Source organism: Chaetodon trifascialis, chromosome 16 (assembly GCF_039877785.1).
Source record: "Chaetodon trifascialis isolate fChaTrf1 chromosome 16, fChaTrf1.hap1, whole genome shotgun sequence".
Taxonomy (NCBI): domain Eukaryota; kingdom Metazoa; phylum Chordata; class Actinopteri; order Chaetodontiformes; family Chaetodontidae; genus Chaetodon; species Chaetodon trifascialis.
In genome coordinates this window covers 25,155,541-25,175,995 of record NC_092071.1, presented here as the reverse complement: position 1 = coordinate 25,175,995, position 20,455 = coordinate 25,155,541, and the positions used below count along the sequence as shown (strand labels likewise).

Genomic DNA, 20,455 nt, shown 5'->3' with positions numbered 1-20,455 from the left:
ATTGAATTAAATACTGATGGGATCATATCCTTAAATTTAGCTACAGCACTATCAGACAGGAGTCTGGTATAAGAATTTTTGCCTACTGGCTGGTAGTCTGGTAATATGAATTCAAAAGTTATTAAATGATGGTCCGCTAAAAGAGGATTCTGTGAGGAGACTATTAAGTCTTCGATTTCAATGCCATATGTCAGAACAAGGTCGAGGGTGTAGTTAAAACAGTGAGTCGGTTCATGTACATTCTGACGGAAGCCAACTGAGTCTAATGCTGAGATAAACGCAGTGCTAAGGCTGTCATTATCAATGTCGACATGAACATTAAAGTCACCTACAATAATTACTTTATCTGCTTTAAGGACTAAACCTGATAGAAACTCCGAGAACTATAAATTCGGAATAAGGACCAGGAGAGCGGTATACTATAACAAATAAAACTGGCTGCACTGCACTGAAATGAGTTACAGTGGAGCTTAGGTTTAGGGTTGATCAAAAGGCTTGAGTCAAAAATGGCTGCAACTCCACCTCCTCTGCCGCTGCCTCGAGGAATGTGAGTATTAATAATGCTAGGAGGAGTAGCTTCATTTAGGCTCACATACTCTTCAGGACACAGCCAGGTTTCAGTCAGACAAAATAAATCAATATTATGGTCTGATATTAACTCATTTACTAGAACGGCTTTAGAGGACAGAGATCTGATGTTAAGGAGTCCACATTTAGTTCTCCTATCTTGTTGTACTATTGCAGTGGTTGTTTTAATTTTAATTAGATTCTTATGTTTAACTCCTCTTCTCTGTACTTTTGGTTTACTTAGTTTACGTGGTCGGAGGGCAGACACAGTCTCTATGGAGTGTTGGGTGGGTAACTGCTCTAATGGAGGCACAGAGAAGTGTGTAGGACTGCAGCTCTGCCTCCTGGTCTCAACTCTGAGTTGTCAGGGGTTAGGTTCATAAATAAAATCGGTCAGATTTTTAGAGATGAGAGCTGCTCCCTCCAAAGTGGGATGGATGCCGTCTCTCCTAATCAGACCAGGTCTTCCCCAGAAAGTCTGCCAATTATCAATGAAGCCCACACCGTTTGCTGGACACCACCTCGACAGCCAGCGATTGAATGATGACATGCGGCTAAACATGTCATCACTGGTCAGATTTGGCAGGGGTCCAGAGAAAACTACAGAGTCCGACATTGTTTTAGCATATGTACACACCGATTCCACATTGATTGGTGTAACCGGGTGTCATTACCGCCGACGTGAATAACAATCTTACGGTATTTACGCTTATCCTTAGCCAGCAGTTTCAAATTTGATTCGACGTTGCCTGCTCTGGCCCCAGCAGGCATGGTCGCTGGTGTCGCTAACTTCACGTTTCTCAAAATGGAGCTGGCAATAATCAGAGTTGGTTTCTCAGCGGGTGTGTCGCTGGGAGAACCTGAGTGGGGAGAACCTGTTAGAAACAGGAAGCGGTTGGTGGTGACCCGTGGGCTTCAGCTTGGGACTATGCTTCCTTCGAACAGTCACCCAGCCTCCCTGGTTTCCCAGCTGCTCGGGAGCTGTCGAGGGACAGCTAGCCAGAGTTGCACTTGGTCGGTCTGCACCGGCTACGGGGGCCTGGCTAACTACAGCTAATGGTTTGGTTTCCATGGTGCAGAGCCGGCGCAATGGACGCGTTGGCCCTGAAAATCGCTCTCATCGCGTCGCCCCATCGCGTCATCACTTCATCGCTCGAGTTGAAATAATTGAACTTTTGCGGCAGATTCGAGTGAAGATGCGCTGCGACAGCCTATCAGCGTTGAGATCGTCATTGACGTGCTGACGTCCTGGTATTCCCTCGCAAAATGAAACTGCCAGAAACAATGGGGGAGATGCTCATCGTTGCCGTCACCGCTCACCCAGAGCTTTATGACAGTTCAGCGTAGCATAGCCCCAGTTAGCATAGCTTGCTTTACTAGCATACTTGTCTGGTTCATTCAACAATAGCTGCACTACTTTGTGCAGTACAGGTACAGTGCAGCGATGGTGGTTATTTCAGCCATGAGCCGTTTCTCAATACCAAGTATGCCAAGTTCGGACTTATGAACTTTGCAGTTCGGACTGAGCAAGTTCGATTTGGGAGTACAGTCTCTCCAGGACGGGAGAGCGCAGGACTGTCATTGCATGCAATTGGGATGGCAGCGTACTTGATGACGTCACCACCTCAGCTCGTCTGTTAGTAGGACGACACATCTCCGAAAACTTTGGAGCAAATTTTAAACTATGCGCTATCGTGATGAATCAACCACAGATTTTAAGTTTTAACTTCTACTTTCTCTCATAAAATAATCTTAAAACCACATTCCGGTCAACGAGAGAATGAAATGGCGGAAGAAATGTTGCTGTTGGACGGGCTCGACACGCGACGCAATGCCAGGTCGAGGGGTTTTTGTACCAGTGTCAAAACTGGAGCGTCTGGCGCGACACGATTTCATTTGAGGCGCAATCAATAATTTTCATCGCGTTTGGTGGGAACACAGGGCAAGGCAGCAACCAGAAACAGGAAGTGAGATGATACGCTTACCTCAGCACTCAACAGGAAAAATCACAGCCCTACAAAATAGAGGTTCATGCGTAAATGCTGTATATATGGCATTATTTGGTTTGAAAACTTTTGAATTTCAATTTAAACATGGCAGCATATCAAAGACTTTGACTCATGTTTGATTACTCAGTTTATTATTTTAAAACACAGAAGAGGGCACGCAGTCGCAGCCACGTGCCACAGACTCGGGGGATTCCTCCAGCATTCCCAGTCTCCGGTGCCAGTGCGCCGCATCCACCGGCAGCTGCTGCTGTCCGCCCCACTGGCCGTGTCTTCACCCGTGCTGTGCTGGAGTCCCAACAAGAAATCATTAGTGCAATAGGCGGCATAAATGATCACCTAGATCAATTTATAGGCGTCCACACAAATATTGGTGAATCAATAAATGCATTGGTGAATAAATGAATTCTGCGTCCTTGCCTCTTTTACATGGTTGAAATCAAGTGTTGCCGGGCCTGAATAGCCTCCTGGGTAGGATGCAAATTCATGGGTCCAGCTTCTGGTTCGTCTGGGGGGGGATATGCTGCTCTGGCAGTGGTATGGCGTGCCGGTGTGCCACATTGTGGAGGACACTGCACGCCATCACAATGCGGCACACCTTCTTGGAACTGTACAGCAGCATAGCCCCAGTCCTGTCCAGGCAGCGCCACCGTCCCTTCAGCAGACCTATTGTCCTCTCAACGACTGACCGAGTGCGGGAATGGAGGTCATTGTACCTCTGCTCTTGGTCAGTCTGAGTGTTGGTGAGAGGGGTCATCAGCCAGCTCTGAAGTGGATAGCCATGGTCGCCTGGGGTCAATTGAAAGCAGACAAAGTAAACTGGATTTACAGTTTCCATTCATTAATTTTATACACTACTTACATGGATCACACACTATTGTTGCAAATTAGTGCAGAAGTGCGCTGGGGAAAAGGTGAGGCTGATTAAGACATTTCACACTTTACGCACAGGGTTATTAACATGAGTAATTTGCACACAGAGACAATTAGGGGCTTGTTAGAAAGATCTTAAGCTGTAGTTTAACCAGCAAGAAACAGCAAGTCCCTAACTTTAACCACTGACTAGTAATGATGCTGTGAAGATGGGATAGAATTTGGGGGCGCACATGCTGAATGCGCATCTCAGGGATTAATATTAGGACAATTACACGAATAAATGTACTCATCAAGAAGCCATCCATCGCGCACAGTGCCAGCTTGTAGTCTGTTCCCAACCATGCTGTTACTCAATTCAATTCATCACAACAGAAGTTGTCTCAGGACACTTTCCATACAGAGCTGGTACAGGCCGAGCTGTTTTATCTGCAGAGACCCAACAATTCTCCCATGAGCAAGCACTTGGCAGTGGCGGGGAAAAACTTCCTTTTAACAGGCAGAAACCTCAGGCAGAACCAGGCTCTGGGTGGGCGGCCATCTGCCTCAACCGGTTGGGTTAGAGAGGGAGAGCAAGAAAGAGAGAGTGGGACAGACAGAGAGAGAGAGACAGACATGCAGTCACAGTAACAGTGACAGTGGATGTAATAACAGTAGTAGCAGTTGCAATGGATGTCAGGCAGGGCCACGGCAGGAGACGCAGCTGCAATCCACAATCCAGATTCAGCCACTGTCCATGGGAACCTGCAAGATGACAAAGCACAGAGACTCCGGGGAAGGAGCTAAGTTAGTAACACGGCGTGGTAGGACATGAAAGCGTGCAGATGGAGAGGGAGAGAAAGACAGAGGAGCTCGGTGTATCTGAATGAATCGTGCGTTGAACCAGGCCACCTCGCCACAATGTTGGTTAATTGCACTTGCGCATCACATATGATCTGTACATTGATGAATGAAAATGTTTCTTGTTGACGTATACAAATTCATCATGTGATGGCGCTTTAATAGCAATGTGTGCGCAGTCGATAGCTCCGATTACATTTGGAAAACTGGCTCTCACTGCAAATTACACTTTAATGTTGACCTGTTCAGCTGCATTGTATGGGAATTTGATATACCTATACCTGACATGCGAATAATTCCATCCCACACAGCTGGCCTGGCTTGGCTCAGGGTTGACTGGCACAGTCCCGATCGGTTGGCCAGCTCCCTCTGGAATGCCCCGGTTGCTAGGAACCCCATTGTGTTCAGCACCTGTATGGGCACAGGCAGCGCATGACTCCTCTCTGTGTTGCGCTCCAAGGCCGGCCGCAGCTCTGTGCACAGTTCCAGGAGGATTGCCCTTGGGCACCTAAACCGGCTGATGAGCCAGTTGTCATCATGTGCCAGTAAACCCTCTCTGTCTCTGTCTGTCATATTGCAATATCTTCTAATACTGCTAAAGCAGTCATTGTTTTTAATGGTATTTTTTGCACCACTTTGCGCATGTTTTTATATTCACTCATGTAATTGCAGACACGTGTGTGTTAATTGTTCATCAGTGTTAAATGTTCATATGTCTCTGATGTGCACATCCCAGCATCACCTCTAATGTCGCCAAAGGATTAACAGCTGTAGAAATGTGCGTACGCCAGCCATTAAGTTGGCGTGAGGCACCGCAAATCTCCACGGTCATTTCACTCTTGATACATCAGAACTTTGCCGTGAAAAAGCGTACACCAAGTTTTTGTGCATACGCACCCTTTGTAAATGAAGCCCCAGGTGTCTCTCAGCTTCCTGGATTTTGTAGAGAGTGGAAATCCTCTGCTCCAGCTCAGCGATTTTCTTACCGAGGTCGACACAGCTTTGACAGCTGGATGGTGAGGTAAGTGGAGCCATGGGAACTGCTAAATGCAGGCACGGCTATTAAAAGACCATCGCGGCGTTGCTGCATCCTCCCTAAGAATATCTCCCAAGCTTGAAAGTTAGGTTGTAAACCTTTAATGCAAACACAAAAACAAAACCCAGAATTAACCAACAAAAGTTTACAGTTATTCATGTTTTGATACACTAGCAATGCCAGCTTATAGTCACCTACAGACAAGGCGCAGGTCCTGACGATCAATTAAATGAAATGAAACGAAGGCATTAGTCAACTGCTTTCTGATGAACTGCGCGTGCTCCACCCACACAGACCAGAGATTAGGACATCATAATCAAACAAACCTCAAAATAAGATGAGAGATAAGACAGTAATCAACATTACAGTAACCTGGTTTGATTAACATATATGAAATGTAAACACAAAATATACCCACTACTTAAGGTACGTTCTATATATACATACAGCAATGATTTTAACTGCTGGAAAGTTCTACAATAACATTTAATTATACACCCCACCCAGATACAAAAGGGAAATATAATTTTAAATGTGACTGGCTCACAATAAAATATTCAGGAATAAACCTAACTTAAAGACATGTCAAAACTTTTGAAAACAACTATGACCTCATTAATAAAGAGATCAAATCTGACATTTCTATATTGATCCTCCTCCGATTAGATATGAGTAATAGAAAAGACATGATCAAAATGAATGGAATGCATGGATTTCAAGGTTCATTTGGAACAGTAGAAGACCTACGGTCCAGATCAAGACAATGCACCTAAAAAAAGAGAAGGGAGAAAGAGCATTACCATGCTTACAGGATTACTACTTCGCTGCACAATTGAAACCCTTGGCATACTGGTGTGCTCCAAATTATGAATCTAAATGGAAATCCCTGGAAATTACACAAATAAAAACTCCAATACAATAGGAAATAAAAGTCAAGCTGAAAAACACTATAACAGCTTGAATCAATGGATTTTATTCACTCTTAAGATATGGTTCAAGGTTTTGAGGAAGTTAAAAATAGAAAAACAGGCTATGGTCTTGAACTGGGTTGCCTATGATCCAGAATTTGAACCTGCTACATTGGATCGGGGCTTCAAACAGTGGGTCAGAGATGTATCACGTCTTTCTGTTCCCTCACCTGAAACAGTAAATTTCAGAGCTACGAGACTCAGACACATTTGGCTTGGACAAGAAGGGCTTCTATAGATATTTGCAAGTCAGAGACTATTATAATAAAAAAATTACAAACTAAAGAGGTGAAAGAATATAATTTGATTTCTATATTTTATGATACAATACAATCATACAATAAAAAGTTGGTCTCAAGAATATATGGAAGTATACAAGCCTCTAAAAGTCACTCTACAATGTATATCAAACAAAAATGGGAGAGGGAGTCAGAAACACAAATATCAGAGGAGACCTGGATGGAAATATGCGAGATACAAGCGACCACTGCAAACTCAAGATCATTGAGAGAGTTCGGCTGGAAGATTGTAGTAAGATTTTTTTATAAGTCCTAAAATAACAGCATTGCAAACAGGCACACAGAGCCAAGCTTTTTGTTGGAGATAATGCAGAACCTCTATGGCTAATCATTTCCCTGTCTTTTGAGCCTGTCCGAAAATCCAGTTATACTGTAGGGAGGTGGCTACTGAGTTAAATAAAATAATGGTATTCTTTTGTTACCTTGTATCTTGGTAAAATTCCAGAAACACAAGGATAAATACTTATTAAAGATACTTCCAGCAAGCAGTAGGAAAGAGATAACCCGAAAATGGTTGCAAGTTGATTCTCCAACAATGGATCGGAGGCATGGGATCATTAAAGATATTTACTGTATGGAGAGACTTACTTTTGTTTTGAAACTTGAGTTGGAGAAATGTTTTGAACTCTGGTAAAAATGGTTTTGTGTATGCACATACTGAATAGTATGACAGGATATCGTGATATATGTGGAAAAACATATTGTGATTTTTAACTGTAATACCCATGATGACCTCATGTTCTCAGTAAATTTTATGTAAATAAACAAATAGATAAAAGATTAAAAAAAAAAAAAAAAACAACTTTCCTTTTTGATAAATCTTATAGTCAGGGCTGGCTCAGGCTTGCCTTGGACCAGCCTGACATCCACTTCAACTGCTACTACTATTAATCATACTTCCATTATTATCATCTACTGTCACTGATACTGTGATTGCATTTTTGTCTTACCTCTCCGTCTATCTCTCGCTCTCTCTCTCTCGCTCTCTCTCTCACCCAATCGGTCGAAGCAGATGGCCACCCACCCAGAGCCTGGTTCTGCCTGAGGTTTCTGCCTGTTAAAAGGAAGTTTTTCCTCGCCACTATTGCCAAGTGCTTACTCATAAGGGAATTGTTGGGTCTCTGTAGATAAAAGAGTTTGGTGTGTACCAGCTCTATATGCAAAATGTCCTGAAACAACTTCTGTTGTGATTTGATGCTACATAAATAAAACTGAATTGAAATTGAATTGTTTGGGATTACAGCTTGGTGGTGGCCCCCTTAACCTGGCCAACATCCCCTTCCACTCCATTTTTCCTGGTCTCTGGAGGTGGCTGCTGCAAGGGTTTTTTCACATTATTCACATCCAACCTGACGCTGCTCTCCAGATTGTGGTTGAAGTGGACGCCTCTGACACTGGGGTAGGGGTGGTATTATCACAACAATCTGGCTCGGATCAAAACTTCATCCCTGTGCTTTCCTCTCCAGGAAACTGACCTCTGCCAAGAGGACAGGAAACTGCTAGCTGTTAAAATGGTGTTGGAGGAGTGGCATGAGGGTTCTGAGCAACCATGTGTGGTCTGGACTGATCATCAAAACCTCTCCTACATCTAGTCAGCCAAACGACTTCAGCCAGGCATGGTGATCCCTTTTCTTCAGCTGATTCAACTTCGCTCTCATCTACTGACCTGGTTCCAGACATATTAAACCTGATGGCCTCTTTCGACAGCACAGTGTTGATGAGACCAGTTGGAAATCCAATTCTATCCTTCCCTTTTCATGCGTGGTGGCAGCAGTGATGTGGGAGATTGAGTCTGTTGTCAGAAAGGCCCAGCGACTCCAACCTGACCCAGGTAATGGACCTGGGTTTGTGCCTGATTCTGTCCATTCTGCAGTTGGCCCACATGTCCCAGTTCACCTACCACCCCAGTGCCAATTGAACCTTAAGAGTACTCAAGTGACACACCTGGTGGCCTAGGATGGGGGTAGACATCCAGGAGTATGTCGCTCAGTTTGCAGTCAGGGGAAAACAAATGCCGGTCTCCTCAGACCATTGTCTGTCCTGGGCCACCCCTGGTCACACATCGCATTGGATTTAATCACTTTCATCACTGGACTACCTCCATCACAAGGTAACACAGTCATACTAAGTATTCTTGATCGGTTCTCCAAGACCGCTGACGTTGTCACTCTGCCCAAACTCCCCTCTGTTAAAGCGACTGAGACTGCAAGAGACTGCATTGTATCCCATTAGATAAAGTCTCTGACAGAGGCCCACAATTTATCTCCTGAGTTTGGATGGAGTTTTGCCAGGCACTGGGAGCATCAGTCAGTCTGTCCTCGGGTTCCATCACCAAACTCACAGTCTGATTACCAGTCTGAAAAAACTAATCAGGTCCTGGAATCAGCCCTTAGGTACATCACAACCACCAAACCAACTTCCTGGTCTACCCATCTCTCATGGGTAAAATATGGTCGTAACTCTCACTAGTTCTGATACAGGCTTATTTCCCGTTCAAGGCTTCTCGAGCATACCTACTGTCTCTGTTCCCGTCCCAGGAGGAGGAGATATCCATCTCATCCTTCCAATTCCACCTCCGCTATTGTTGGGGGATCTGGGGGAAGGCTTATGCTGCATTGCTTCGGTCAGAGGAGGAGGAAAATAAACGGATCACCACGGCACAGAGGCCCCTATATATAAATCAGGTCAGAAAGTTTAGCTTTCTTCCAAAAATATACCCCTCAAAACTGACTCCAAGAAACTCCCTGGTTCTTTGACCCATTCACTGTTGATTCCATCATTAACCCCACTGCAATAAAACTGAAACCTCCCCCCACTTTGAGAATTCAGCCAGATTTTCATATTTCCCAGCTCAAACCTGTCTCCTCTAGTCAGTTCTGCCTTGTGGCCAGACCCCCTCCTCCTGCCCGACTGATTGATAACCAACCTGCTTACACGCTGCAGTGTCTCATGGATGTATGCTGCTGTCACAGAGGACTAAAATATCTTGTGGACTCAGAGAGCTACAGTCTTGAAGACAGGTCATGGGTACCCTGCAACCTGATTCTTGACAATCACGTGGTGAAAGAAACCTGGTGGGTCGCCACGAGGCTCCCATTAAGGGGGTACTGTGGGGATCTGTAGTTCCCGTCCTTTTTCCCTTTGTGTCAGGTGTTTCCCCTCTCCCTCTGTCTCTCCCTTGTCTGTCACAGTGTAGCTGACAGGTTGGGCTTGGCCTCCTCCTCTCCTGAGCACAGCTGCTCACAATCATGCAATCAAGACTCACCTGCTCCCAATAAGCACCAGTGCCTCACCCACTATTCATCAAATCGCCAGTTCATCTGTGTGGTGGTTATGAACAAACTCAAAAGAAATTCTAACTTGTTTTTGATATTTGTTTTGCTTGTCTGCTCCCTGCTTTCCTGACTCATTTGTCTTTGTGCTCAGGTGCTTAATCCCCATCTGTCTCTGTTCATACCTTGCATGGTCTGCATCTCACATGAGGATTGGATTCGACACTCCTCTGGTTTTTCCAAGTTCTGTGATTTGTTTAGATTTGTCTGTTTGCACATTCTTGGAAGATTAAAAACTTAACTTTCTCTGGTCTTCTGTTCTGTCTGCCCCAGTGTGGCATTTTGGGTTCTTTAAATGATCAGATCATAACAAGCATTAATAATTAAGTGCAGCATCTTCTGCTGTGCTTTACATAAAATGTGTTTCCTATTTATTGGATGTGTTTCAGACATTTACAGCAGCAGTAAATGCTGGGTCAGTCAAATTACCATCAGGCTATTCTGAACTGTGACACAGGTGACTGCTAATGAAATCATTGTGATTTCGGCGCGGGCACTGGTGTTGGCTGGCGGCTGGCAGTCCTCCACTCCTGGTCTGCAGCAGAGGAATGACGGACCAAGATGGGTCAAAAGCGGAGAGAATAATTGTGTGTGCACTCTCCTCCCTGTAACATGTGTGCAGTGATTAATAAAAGTAAATCTTAATCTTAATCTTAATCTTAATCTTAATGCTTCATTCCCTAAGATTAGCCTGTGGAGAGCATCAAGTCAGTAAACTAAGCATGTCAGGAAACAACATGTAAAGATGTCTCTGTCTGATAATTATGTTTGTTTTCAATTTGTCTATCCACAGTGAAGCCATCCAAGCCGCAGTGCTGGATGGAGGGCAAACTGTTCGAGGGTGGTGATGTTAAGATGAGCTGCAAGTCTACTGATGGCTCTGATCCCATACACTACAAATGGGAGAGAGTACTGGACAAGGGCAAGTATGCTGGCAAGCTGCCTCCACTGGCCCAGATAGGTACGCCCAGTCACATACTGGAATGTATGTCTGCTTGTCAGTTAAACCAAGCCTTTTTTTTTTTTTACTTTGATACCAATACATTTTAATTTAAAATCTAAAAATCAATACAAACGAGATGCTACAGCAAAAATAAAAAAAATAACACAACTCATATATGCACATATAGCCCCAATAATCTAATAAAATAATATGCATTGAACAGCCCATCACAACTGCTTTGTGGTTTCTGTTAACTCAACAGTAAAAACATTTAATTCAGTACAATTTTGTCTATGTGAAACCATAGGACAAGGACACACTGTCCTCATTGTCTTTGTTGGTGCAGATTTGAAACATCCAGAGATTGTGACATTGAGGAACTTGACCAAGGACAGCACCGGAGTCTATAAATGCACAGCCAGCAATGATGTGGGAGAGGCAACCTGCACAGTGGAGATCAAGATGCACTGTGAGTATAAAACTCTTGCTGAACACTTAACATCTTGCAAAATGGGCATAATATTGGGCAATTTCTGATTCAGAAAAGAAAGCCGCTTACTCTACACACTTTTTCTCACAGCATTGCAAATCTCACAAATGATTTTCACACACACACTACCTGTAGTCCAATAGTGAAATCATCACATTAAGGTTTGAGATGTAGTATTAAAATTCAGTTAATTAAAATGCAATGGTGGCTGTTGAATGTAGCCTTATGGAAGAGCAGAGAGGTGTTCTTTCTGCTTCAAGCTTTTCACACAAATGCGTGAAAGTAACAGACGTTTTGCCAGTATGGATGTTTTGGGGGACTTTGCTGCTGCCCTTCCTGCTTATGGCCATTCCATGTCGGCACATGGAAGAGCAGGGAGGTCCCAGAACAGAGCCAACCTGCCAAATGTAATGTATGCTGTATTAATGTATGCTGTATAAATTGATGCCTCTCTCAGGTCCTCAGGTACAGTATATAAACCATTAGGACCTAAGCTCTGGCCCAAGTGTTCTTCAGTGTCAAGCAGTCACCAAGTGAAGAACAGAAGTGAAGACAAAGAGACTCAGCTGAGCTCTGAAGCTGTCCGCTAGTGTCCTGCCTGTCAAACCAACTATATCCTGCTGGCAGTCCCACAACTAGAGCAAAGCCTAGCTGCTATTCTTCTTCCCATTGCAGCCTACTTCAGCATGCAGAGCCTCTCTCAACTGACTTCTCTGGATCAAGTTTACAAGATCACCTCGCCAACCTTTCACAGTGTAATGCTCAGATTGCTGAAGCTCAGAACAGCAGAGCGCTGCAGTCCTTAGCTATGGGCAACTATGCCCAGGGCTCTTTCGCAGCAGCTTGCAACTGACATTGGGAAGGCTATGACAACTGCCATGACTCTCATCCAAGATTATGGCATAACAGATTATGATGTAGAGAAATATTTTGCTGCACATGTCTCAAATGGTGCTGGTTTTGTTCTACTTTGACCTGATCCTTATGGCCCCCTCCCAGGAGAAAGCTGCCATCCTCACAATGAGGATCTGCAAAGATTGATTTCCACCATAAAATGGCAAAGGAGTTGTTTGCTTCCCATCCAGTCATTACTTTACCTTGGTTTGAAAATGAACTCCACCACAAGATCAATGCTGTCCCAAGTGAGACTGGATGTGCTAAAATCCCCTTTTCGAGACAATTGCCTAAATCTCTCTAAAGATGTTATCCAAACTCCTACTAGCCCTAATGTCCCAATTATTTCCCTCACATGGTCCTTCCCCTGACTCAAAGAAATGAGGTGAAAGAGGTGTCTCACAGACTGTGTCCAGAGTGCAGAAAGATACAGCAGATGTCCATTCATTTCAGAGGGCATTGATATGGCATGGTTATGTCAAAACATTGTCCGTCTCACTGGCTGTGTGATGCTATCACTCAGGCCTACAGTGCAGAGGGAGTGGAGCCTCTGCAGGGCGACCTTCCTTAGAGAGATGACAATGGCAGACATCTGTGCAGCAGCATCTTGGGCTTCTCTGTGTCTGTACAATTTGTCTGCGTCCTTCTGTATAACTCCCATTCAGTGCTCCATTACTCCAGTACTAGATGGCAGATGATGCCTTGCAGCTCTGACTCTTTGATATACATACCAGACGACATGCCTCTAATACCATCATCTTGGATTAGTCCAGTGTTTCCCAACCCTTTTGGAGCCACGGCACATATTTTACATTAGAAAAATCAGAAGGCACACCACCAAACAAAAATGTCACAAAAAGTGTATTTATTGAAATATAATGAAAATGTAGTCTCAATTTACTCAATCTATTTACTCAGTGTGAAACTTGGTTTAGTTAAACACAAAACTGATATTGTTGTACGAATTGAAGAAAGACGAACACAGGGCTCTCAAGTTTTGAACTGAGGTCAGAGTGAGATTTTGGCGGCAGCGGTGAGGGTTGGGGTGGGGACGGGGGTCTGATCTGATAAATGACAACATAAATTCGTACAAATAAAAATATTTATTCAATTCAGCATTTCTTAGTGCAGGCGTATGTGTGCGTGTGTGCGTGCGTGCGTGCGTTGTGTCTGTAACCCCCACCTCTCCCCCTCCTGCTCCGACACACAGAAGCCACCACACATCATGTAGTTGATGAATCATGTACAGCTTGAAAAGAAAGGGAAAAAAAGTTGAGTGAAAAAAACACAAAAAACTAAGCGGCTCCCACTCGGCTCCCAGCCAGCTCCGATCGTTCATTTCAAAGAGCTGGCTCTTTGAACAGCAGTTTTGTTCACGACCGACACATCACTAATTCCTCTACCTGTTGCACTGTTATAAAAAATAGTGGCGCAACTTGATGGGCGCTATCCTGGTAATTTCTCTGCGTGAGAAATACAAGATATGGTGTATGAGCATGTGAATGGGTTGAAATGCCTGTGTCTTCAAAGCTTTGCATACTGGAAGATTTCACCTGATTGGTGCTCTGAGGGAAAGGGAAAACTGGATTAGTGGACCATATTGGGACCGTTACAGTATGTCACCATCATCCCACCCTTCTGCAGCGGCTGCGTGGAGGGAACGTATTATTACCAGGCCCACTTTTTTTCACCAAGGGCTGACATGGTGTTATCGGTGACACAGCTGGTGCCCCCCTGTTTAATTATGCTTCACGTTAACACCGTTCTGAACTGGTGCATCTACTTGTGGACCTTGATGTCAGAGTGGGTATTGAAAATTTACCATTAACTCAATAACAAAAGCTCTTAAGGGGTGAAGATTTGTATTGCTCCTTCTATGAGTGTAGGTGTACCCCTTTAAGACTTAGGCTCCTGCTCCACCAGCATTAGACAAAGAAAATACTGCCATATGGGAGCTGAGCTCATGTACTGACGGTGTCATTTACTGTACATGAATGTGTCAGAGAGGCAACTGTACAATGAAAGAAAATCTTCACGACAGCACATATTCACTGCGATAAACCCAATAGCGACATCTCTTATAGAAATACGTCTATACTGATAGAATCTACACATACAGCGGGGAAAATAAGTATTGAACACATCAACATTTTTGTCAGTAAACATATTTCTAATGGGGCTATTGAAATGAATTGTTCACCAGATGTCAGTAACAGCCCAAGTAATCCAGAAATCAAAACAAGTAACTCCATAAATTAAGTTATGTGAAATAAAGTGGAATGACACAGCAAGGAGTATTGAACAAGCAAACTGAAAATGATTTAATACTTGGTAGAAAAGACTTTGTTGGTAATGACAGCTTCAAGACACCTCCTGTATGAAGAAACTAGTCACATACATTTCTCAGGTGTGATGTCGGTCCATTCTTCCACGCAAACTCTCTTCAAGTCTTGAAGGGGCCTCTTCTATGAATTCTGGTCTTGAGTTCTTTTCATAGATTTTCAATTAGATTTAAGTCGGGGGATTGACTGGGCCACTGTAGCAGCTTTATTTTCTTTCTATGAAACCAGATGAGTTTCATTGGCTGTGTGGGATCATTGTCTTGCTGAAATGTCCATCCTATGTTCAATTATATGAAGTTTGCCAATACCATGTGCTGAAAAACAACCCCACACCATGATGTTCCCACCTCCAAACTTCACTGTTGGTATGGTGTTTTGGGGGTGATGGGCAGTATCATTTCTCCTCCAAACATGGTATGTGCTGTGACATCCAAAAAATTCAATTTTGGTCTCATCTGACCAGACTATGTTTTCATCGGCTCGTCCAAATGTTGTGCAGTAAACTTTAAACAAGCTTCACAATGTTTCTTCTTCATTAGTGGAGTCTTGTGTGGTGAGCGTGCATAGAGGCCATGGCGGTTGAGTGCATTACTTATTGTGTTCTTTGAGACAAGTATACCTGCTGACTCCAAGTAATTCTGAAGCTCTCCACGAGTGGTCCTTGGCTCTTGGACAACTCTTCACATTATTCTTTGGACTCCTCTTTTTTTTTTTTCCTCATTTAAGGTGAAATGATGTTTTTTCCTCTTCCAGATAATGGCCCCAACAGTGCTCACTGGAATGTTAAGAAGTTTAGAAATTCGTCTGTAACCAATGCCATCACTATGTTTTGCAACAAGGAGCTTTGCAAGATCTTGCGAGAGCTCTTTGCGTTTACTCATTGTGAGATGTTTCTTGTGTGACACATAACTTAATTTATGGAGTTATTTGTTTTGATTTCTTTGTATTTGTGGATTACTTGGGTTGTTACTGACACCTGGTGAATAAATGATTTCAATAGCCCCGTTAGAACTATATTTACTGACAAAAATATTGACACATTCAATACTTTTTTTCCCTGCTTTAAGTAACATTGTGTGTGTGTGTGTGTGTGTGTGTGTGTGTGTGTGTGTGTGTGTGTGTGTGTGTGTGTGTGTATGTTTGTCTGTTCTTATGAGTAGATTTAAGAGGAATCGGTGTGGTAGCAGGGGCAGTGGTTGGCGTGTCATTTGGAGTCCTCATCATCGTACTCATCATCTGGTTGGTGTTCCACAAAAAGGGAATGAAAAAGTATGAAGACGAAGAGACCCCAAATGAAATCAGGTATACAGTGGAGAGAAACTTTCTCTGCCAGTCATAACCAGAAATGCAGTCATAACACCAACCTGAACTGTTAAAGTCATGATAAAGTAAGGTAGCAATGTCTGTACCAAATATACAGTACCATCTTCAGAAGTTAATGTCTTATACTCCCACATCACTTTGCAATAATATCATCAAAGTACATTTGAAGCATTCAACTGTAGGACTCCCCACTGATCCAAATAATGCCCCAGAAGTTGCATCAGAATTAAAAAATTACTCCCTAAATGAATTCAATTCAGTTTTATTTATATAGCACCAAATCACAACAACATAGCACCAAATCACAACAATATAGCTCTGGGTGGGTGGCCATCCACTTCGAACAGTTGTGTGAATGCTTGAAGTGCTGACACTATTTGTCACAATAGTACATTTTTTTCTTTTCACTTGGTTATTTGTTTGTTTTTACACAAAAACAACTATACTGTTCGCAGTTTTTAAGTGTCAAGGTGAATTATGCAGGCTGGTTGGGATTGCTTCCTATCAATAATCGAAGCCAGTGACAGAGCAAGAAAGAGGGTTGAAAGTAAAAATGCCTTGTTGTCTCCAGCTATGTAGTTACAAACATAATTTGAGATTTTGCATGCATTTACGGGATATAACTAAAAGCTAACATCCACTTTCCTCAAAATGAATTTGACTTTATCTTTGCAGGGTTAATATTTTGTCCAGGCTAAATTCAATTTCATTCTGTTTGTAAATGCTCTTTCCATCTGTTGAGAGCATTCTTGAAATCATTCAATCATGTGTTAATTTCAGGGAGGATGCAGAGGCTCCCAAAGCCAAACTAATGAAGCCCAACTCCCTCTCTTCATCCCGCTCTGGCAGCTCTCGCTCAGGCACCTCCTCTACCCAGTCCATGGTGCACAACATGGGGTCTAGAGGCCAACAAGCTTGTGTTTCAGCTGTGGCAGCCCTCAAGGAAAACTGTCAAGTCTCCAACTTCCCTCAATCTCCACCTGGCTACATTCAGACAGTTCCCAAGACTCCTGAACTCCATCCAACACCAATCTACGTATCAAGCTCAAACTCCAAGCCCAGTCCTGCCCCTAAACTGAGTCCTGGCAATTTGACCCGCATGGGGGCCACTCCTGTTATGATCCCTGCCCAAACCAAGGCCTTCCAGACTGTGTAGAATAGATGTAATCACACATACAAGATGACCAAGGCAACCTCAGGACTTGGCAACCAAGTGTTAGATTTTGATAAAGACCCAGTTATATTGTCTATACATAGTGCTGAAACAGAAACAGCAGTTGGATGCTTATTGGTTGGAAGGAGAGGATTGCACAAACCAGGGAGTGAATGGGCTGAGGTGAAGTCAAAAGAGTGAGCCAGATGAACTCTGGATACAATGAAGAAATTCCATGGCTTCCTTATTCTTTTTACAGAAGATAGCAGAATGCTCACAGATAGAGCTAAAGAGGTTAAAGTAGTTAATAAGGTAATAGGAAAAAAGGGAATACTCATGTCTACGTTTTAAGCAATGCAACAATGCAACAGACCTTCCTACATACATCACTTCACACCTGCTGCAAATCCAAATACCTTGCACTTATGACTGAACTCATGAGAGTAGTTTAATTTTACATTGTTACAGTATATAAATAAAATGAATGGCTTTGGTTGTACAGTCAGATTTTATGTAGGCACTTCACATATTCATCAATACCTTTGTCACACACTGCAACATGGACTTACTTTGTCTCTGCTTCCTCCGTGCCAAATGAAAAATAGTATAGATGTGCCCACGTGTAGATGTGCACAACTTTCCACTTTCAATAGTTTAATCAGAATCAGAAAAGCCTTTATTGCCAAGTATGATTTTACACATAGACTTACACAAAGGAGCTTCTCAGAGTACAGTCGTTTAGCCTCTTTCACCGCCTTGCTAAACTTGTACTTTGACTCTTTGAATCTGTCCTTGTCCCCACTCCTGAAGGCCTCTTCCTTTGCCAACCTTAGCTGTCTGAGTTTGGCTGTGAACCAGGGTTTGTCATTGTTGTAACTCACCCTGGTGCGTGATGGAACACAACAGTGCTAACAGAAGCTGATGTAGGACGTCACAGACTCTGTGTACTCATCCAGACTGTTGGTAGCAGTCCTGAACACATCCCAGTCAGTAGAGTCCAAACATGCCTGAAGATCCTCCACAGCCTCACTGGTCCACTTCCTTGATGTCCTCACTACAGGTTTGCAGAGATTTAGTTTCTGCCTGTATGCAGGAATCAGGTGGACCATGACATGGTCAGAGTGGCCCAGTGCAGCACAGGGGGCGGCGTGATAAGCATCCCTGACTGTGGTGTAACAGTGATCCAGAATATTCTCCTCTCTGGTCGGGCATTTAATAAACTGTCTGTATTTAGGGAGTTCGTGGGTGAGGTTACCTTTGTTAAAGTCGCCAAGGACAATAACTAAAGAGTCCAGGTTGGTCCGGGTTAAGAGTGGATTTATACTGCACACTTTATGTTAATATTATTCACACCTGACATGTAAAGGTTCAAAGATAATTCAGAGACATTGTGACATTTTTTTGTGTTATTTAATTCACAGTTTCATGGAGCACTAATATTTTTGAAGATTGCTACACCGTTAAGCAACAGCACTATACCTTCTTTTCATTTCAATCTAGACTGAAAAACTGTCGGAATGTGGCGATGATGAGATGTGTAAGTATTGTCTATTTCCTATGTTCCTATGTAATTGTTGGTTTCTTTGTAGATAAAAGAGCTTGGTCTGTACCAGCTCTATATGGAAAGTGTCCTGAGACAGCTTCTGTTGTGATTTGTACAAAGCGATGTACATATGAGATTTTCATACATCACAAGCAAGGTTCTAGACGGGAGAGAACAAGAGTAAGTGCCCTAAAGCAACTTTCTTGTCCAACTGGACAAAGGTGTTACGAGACAGTGCTATGAAGTAATAGAACAGAGAGTTTTTTGTTTTGTCTCTGTTTTTTTTGTTGTTGTTGTTTTTAAGAAGGAAGGTGCTCAGTAAAGACTTTGGTCTTTAGCCTTTTCCTAAAGATCGAGAGGGACTCTGCAGAACGAATGGAGTTTGGTTACTTGTTCCACCACCAGGGAACCACAGAAGAAAAGAGTCTAGCTAAAGACAGGGCCGTTTTGAGCTGGCAACACCAGGTGCCGTTCCTGGGCAGAGCGTAGTGAGCGTGAGGGAGCACAGACCTGAATGAGGGAGTTCTGGTAGGCTGGAGCAGTTTTGGTGGCAATTTTGTAGGCAAGCATCAAGATTCAGCTTTTTTGATTTGATTTAACCTTTTTGTCATTGTGTGCAAAGACAACGAAATGCAGTACTTGTAGTACTGAAGGCCATATTCTTGATGCAGGCAGCAACTGGGAGCCACTGGAGGGAAATGAACAGCGGAGTGACATGCGCTGGTTTGGGCTGGTTAAAGACCAAGCAAGTTGCTGCTTTCCGGATCATCTGCAAGGGTTTTAATGAGCATGCTGGGAGCCCTGCCAGTAAGGATTTACAGTAGTCGAGGCATGATTGTACTAATGCTTGTACTAGGAGTTGTGTTGCATGCTCAGACAGATGGGGTCTGATCTTCCTGATGTTGTACAGAACAAATTGGCATCACCAAGCAACAGAGGTCACATGCTCTTTCAAAGTTAGTTGGTCATCAATCATGATGATATGGCAGATTTTGCAGGAGTCAAGCTGGATACTGATCTGTTGTTGTATGGAGAGACCAGCCGGGATGGCAAGGAGCTCAGTCATTGACAGGTTAAGCTGAAGGTGTCACTCCATCCATGCCAAGATATCGGCAAGGCATACCAATATCCATGCCGACACAGTAGGGTCATCTGGCGAGAACGAAAGGAGGAGCTGGGTATCGTCAGCATATGAATAATATTTTATTTAAATTATTTTTATATCACTCATTGAATCATTTACATTGTATAGAAAATCAGCAACGATCAACACACTCTTATTACATCAAAACTATAACACATATTAATCAGTAAAGTGTGTGAAGTTTATTTCAGGTCCTCATTGAAACAAGCAACGGTGTGATGATGGTGTGGAAAGAACTCTGCTGATACAAGCTTATGTTAAAGAGAACTTTTATTAGCAGGCTTAGTATCAGATCAGACGCTGGTAGTCTGATGGAGAGCCTGGGTCGAATCGGTCGGACCTCCATCCTTCTGTCCTTGATCCCTAAATATATAGATGACATCTGATACACACTTCGACCAATCACAGATGTTATTGCACCTATATGTTGTTGTCTTTAGAACACTCAGCTGCCTTTAATTATACAAGTTGATGGATTGACAGCTCTATCCGGGGTACCCATCTAAGGGGCCCCTACAAACACATCACCACATATGGTTTTACTCAAGCTGGTCCCGCTCTTATATGGCCTTTACCTTCCAATGCTCAGAGTAGACTGAGTTCAAAACATGTTCTTAAAGTGATCACACTTTATGTTTCAATTCTAACATCTTAATGTATTAAATCAGACACATCATGTGCCTTTTGTCATATACAGTGTAA

At 43.2% G+C, this 20,455-nt stretch overlaps 1 protein-coding gene across 1 annotated transcript in view; it reads left to right on the top strand.

Annotated features, from left to right (window-relative positions):
- LOC139344714 (CXADR-like membrane protein) overlaps nt 1-17,586 on the top strand; it is a 106,971-nt gene extending 89,385 nt beyond the window's left edge. Inside the window, exons 4-7 of the mRNA XM_070983064.1 lie at nt 10,715-10,882; nt 11,211-11,333; nt 15,751-15,892; nt 16,694-17,586. Coding sequence (XP_070839165.1) covers nt 10,715-10,882; nt 11,211-11,333; nt 15,751-15,892; nt 16,694-17,069 — 809 coding nt within the window. The 3' untranslated portion in view covers nt 17,070-17,586. The remainder of the gene's footprint in view (nt 1-10,714; nt 10,883-11,210; nt 11,334-15,750; nt 15,893-16,693) is intronic.
- Nucleotides 17,587-20,455: the final 2,869 nt, after the last annotated feature.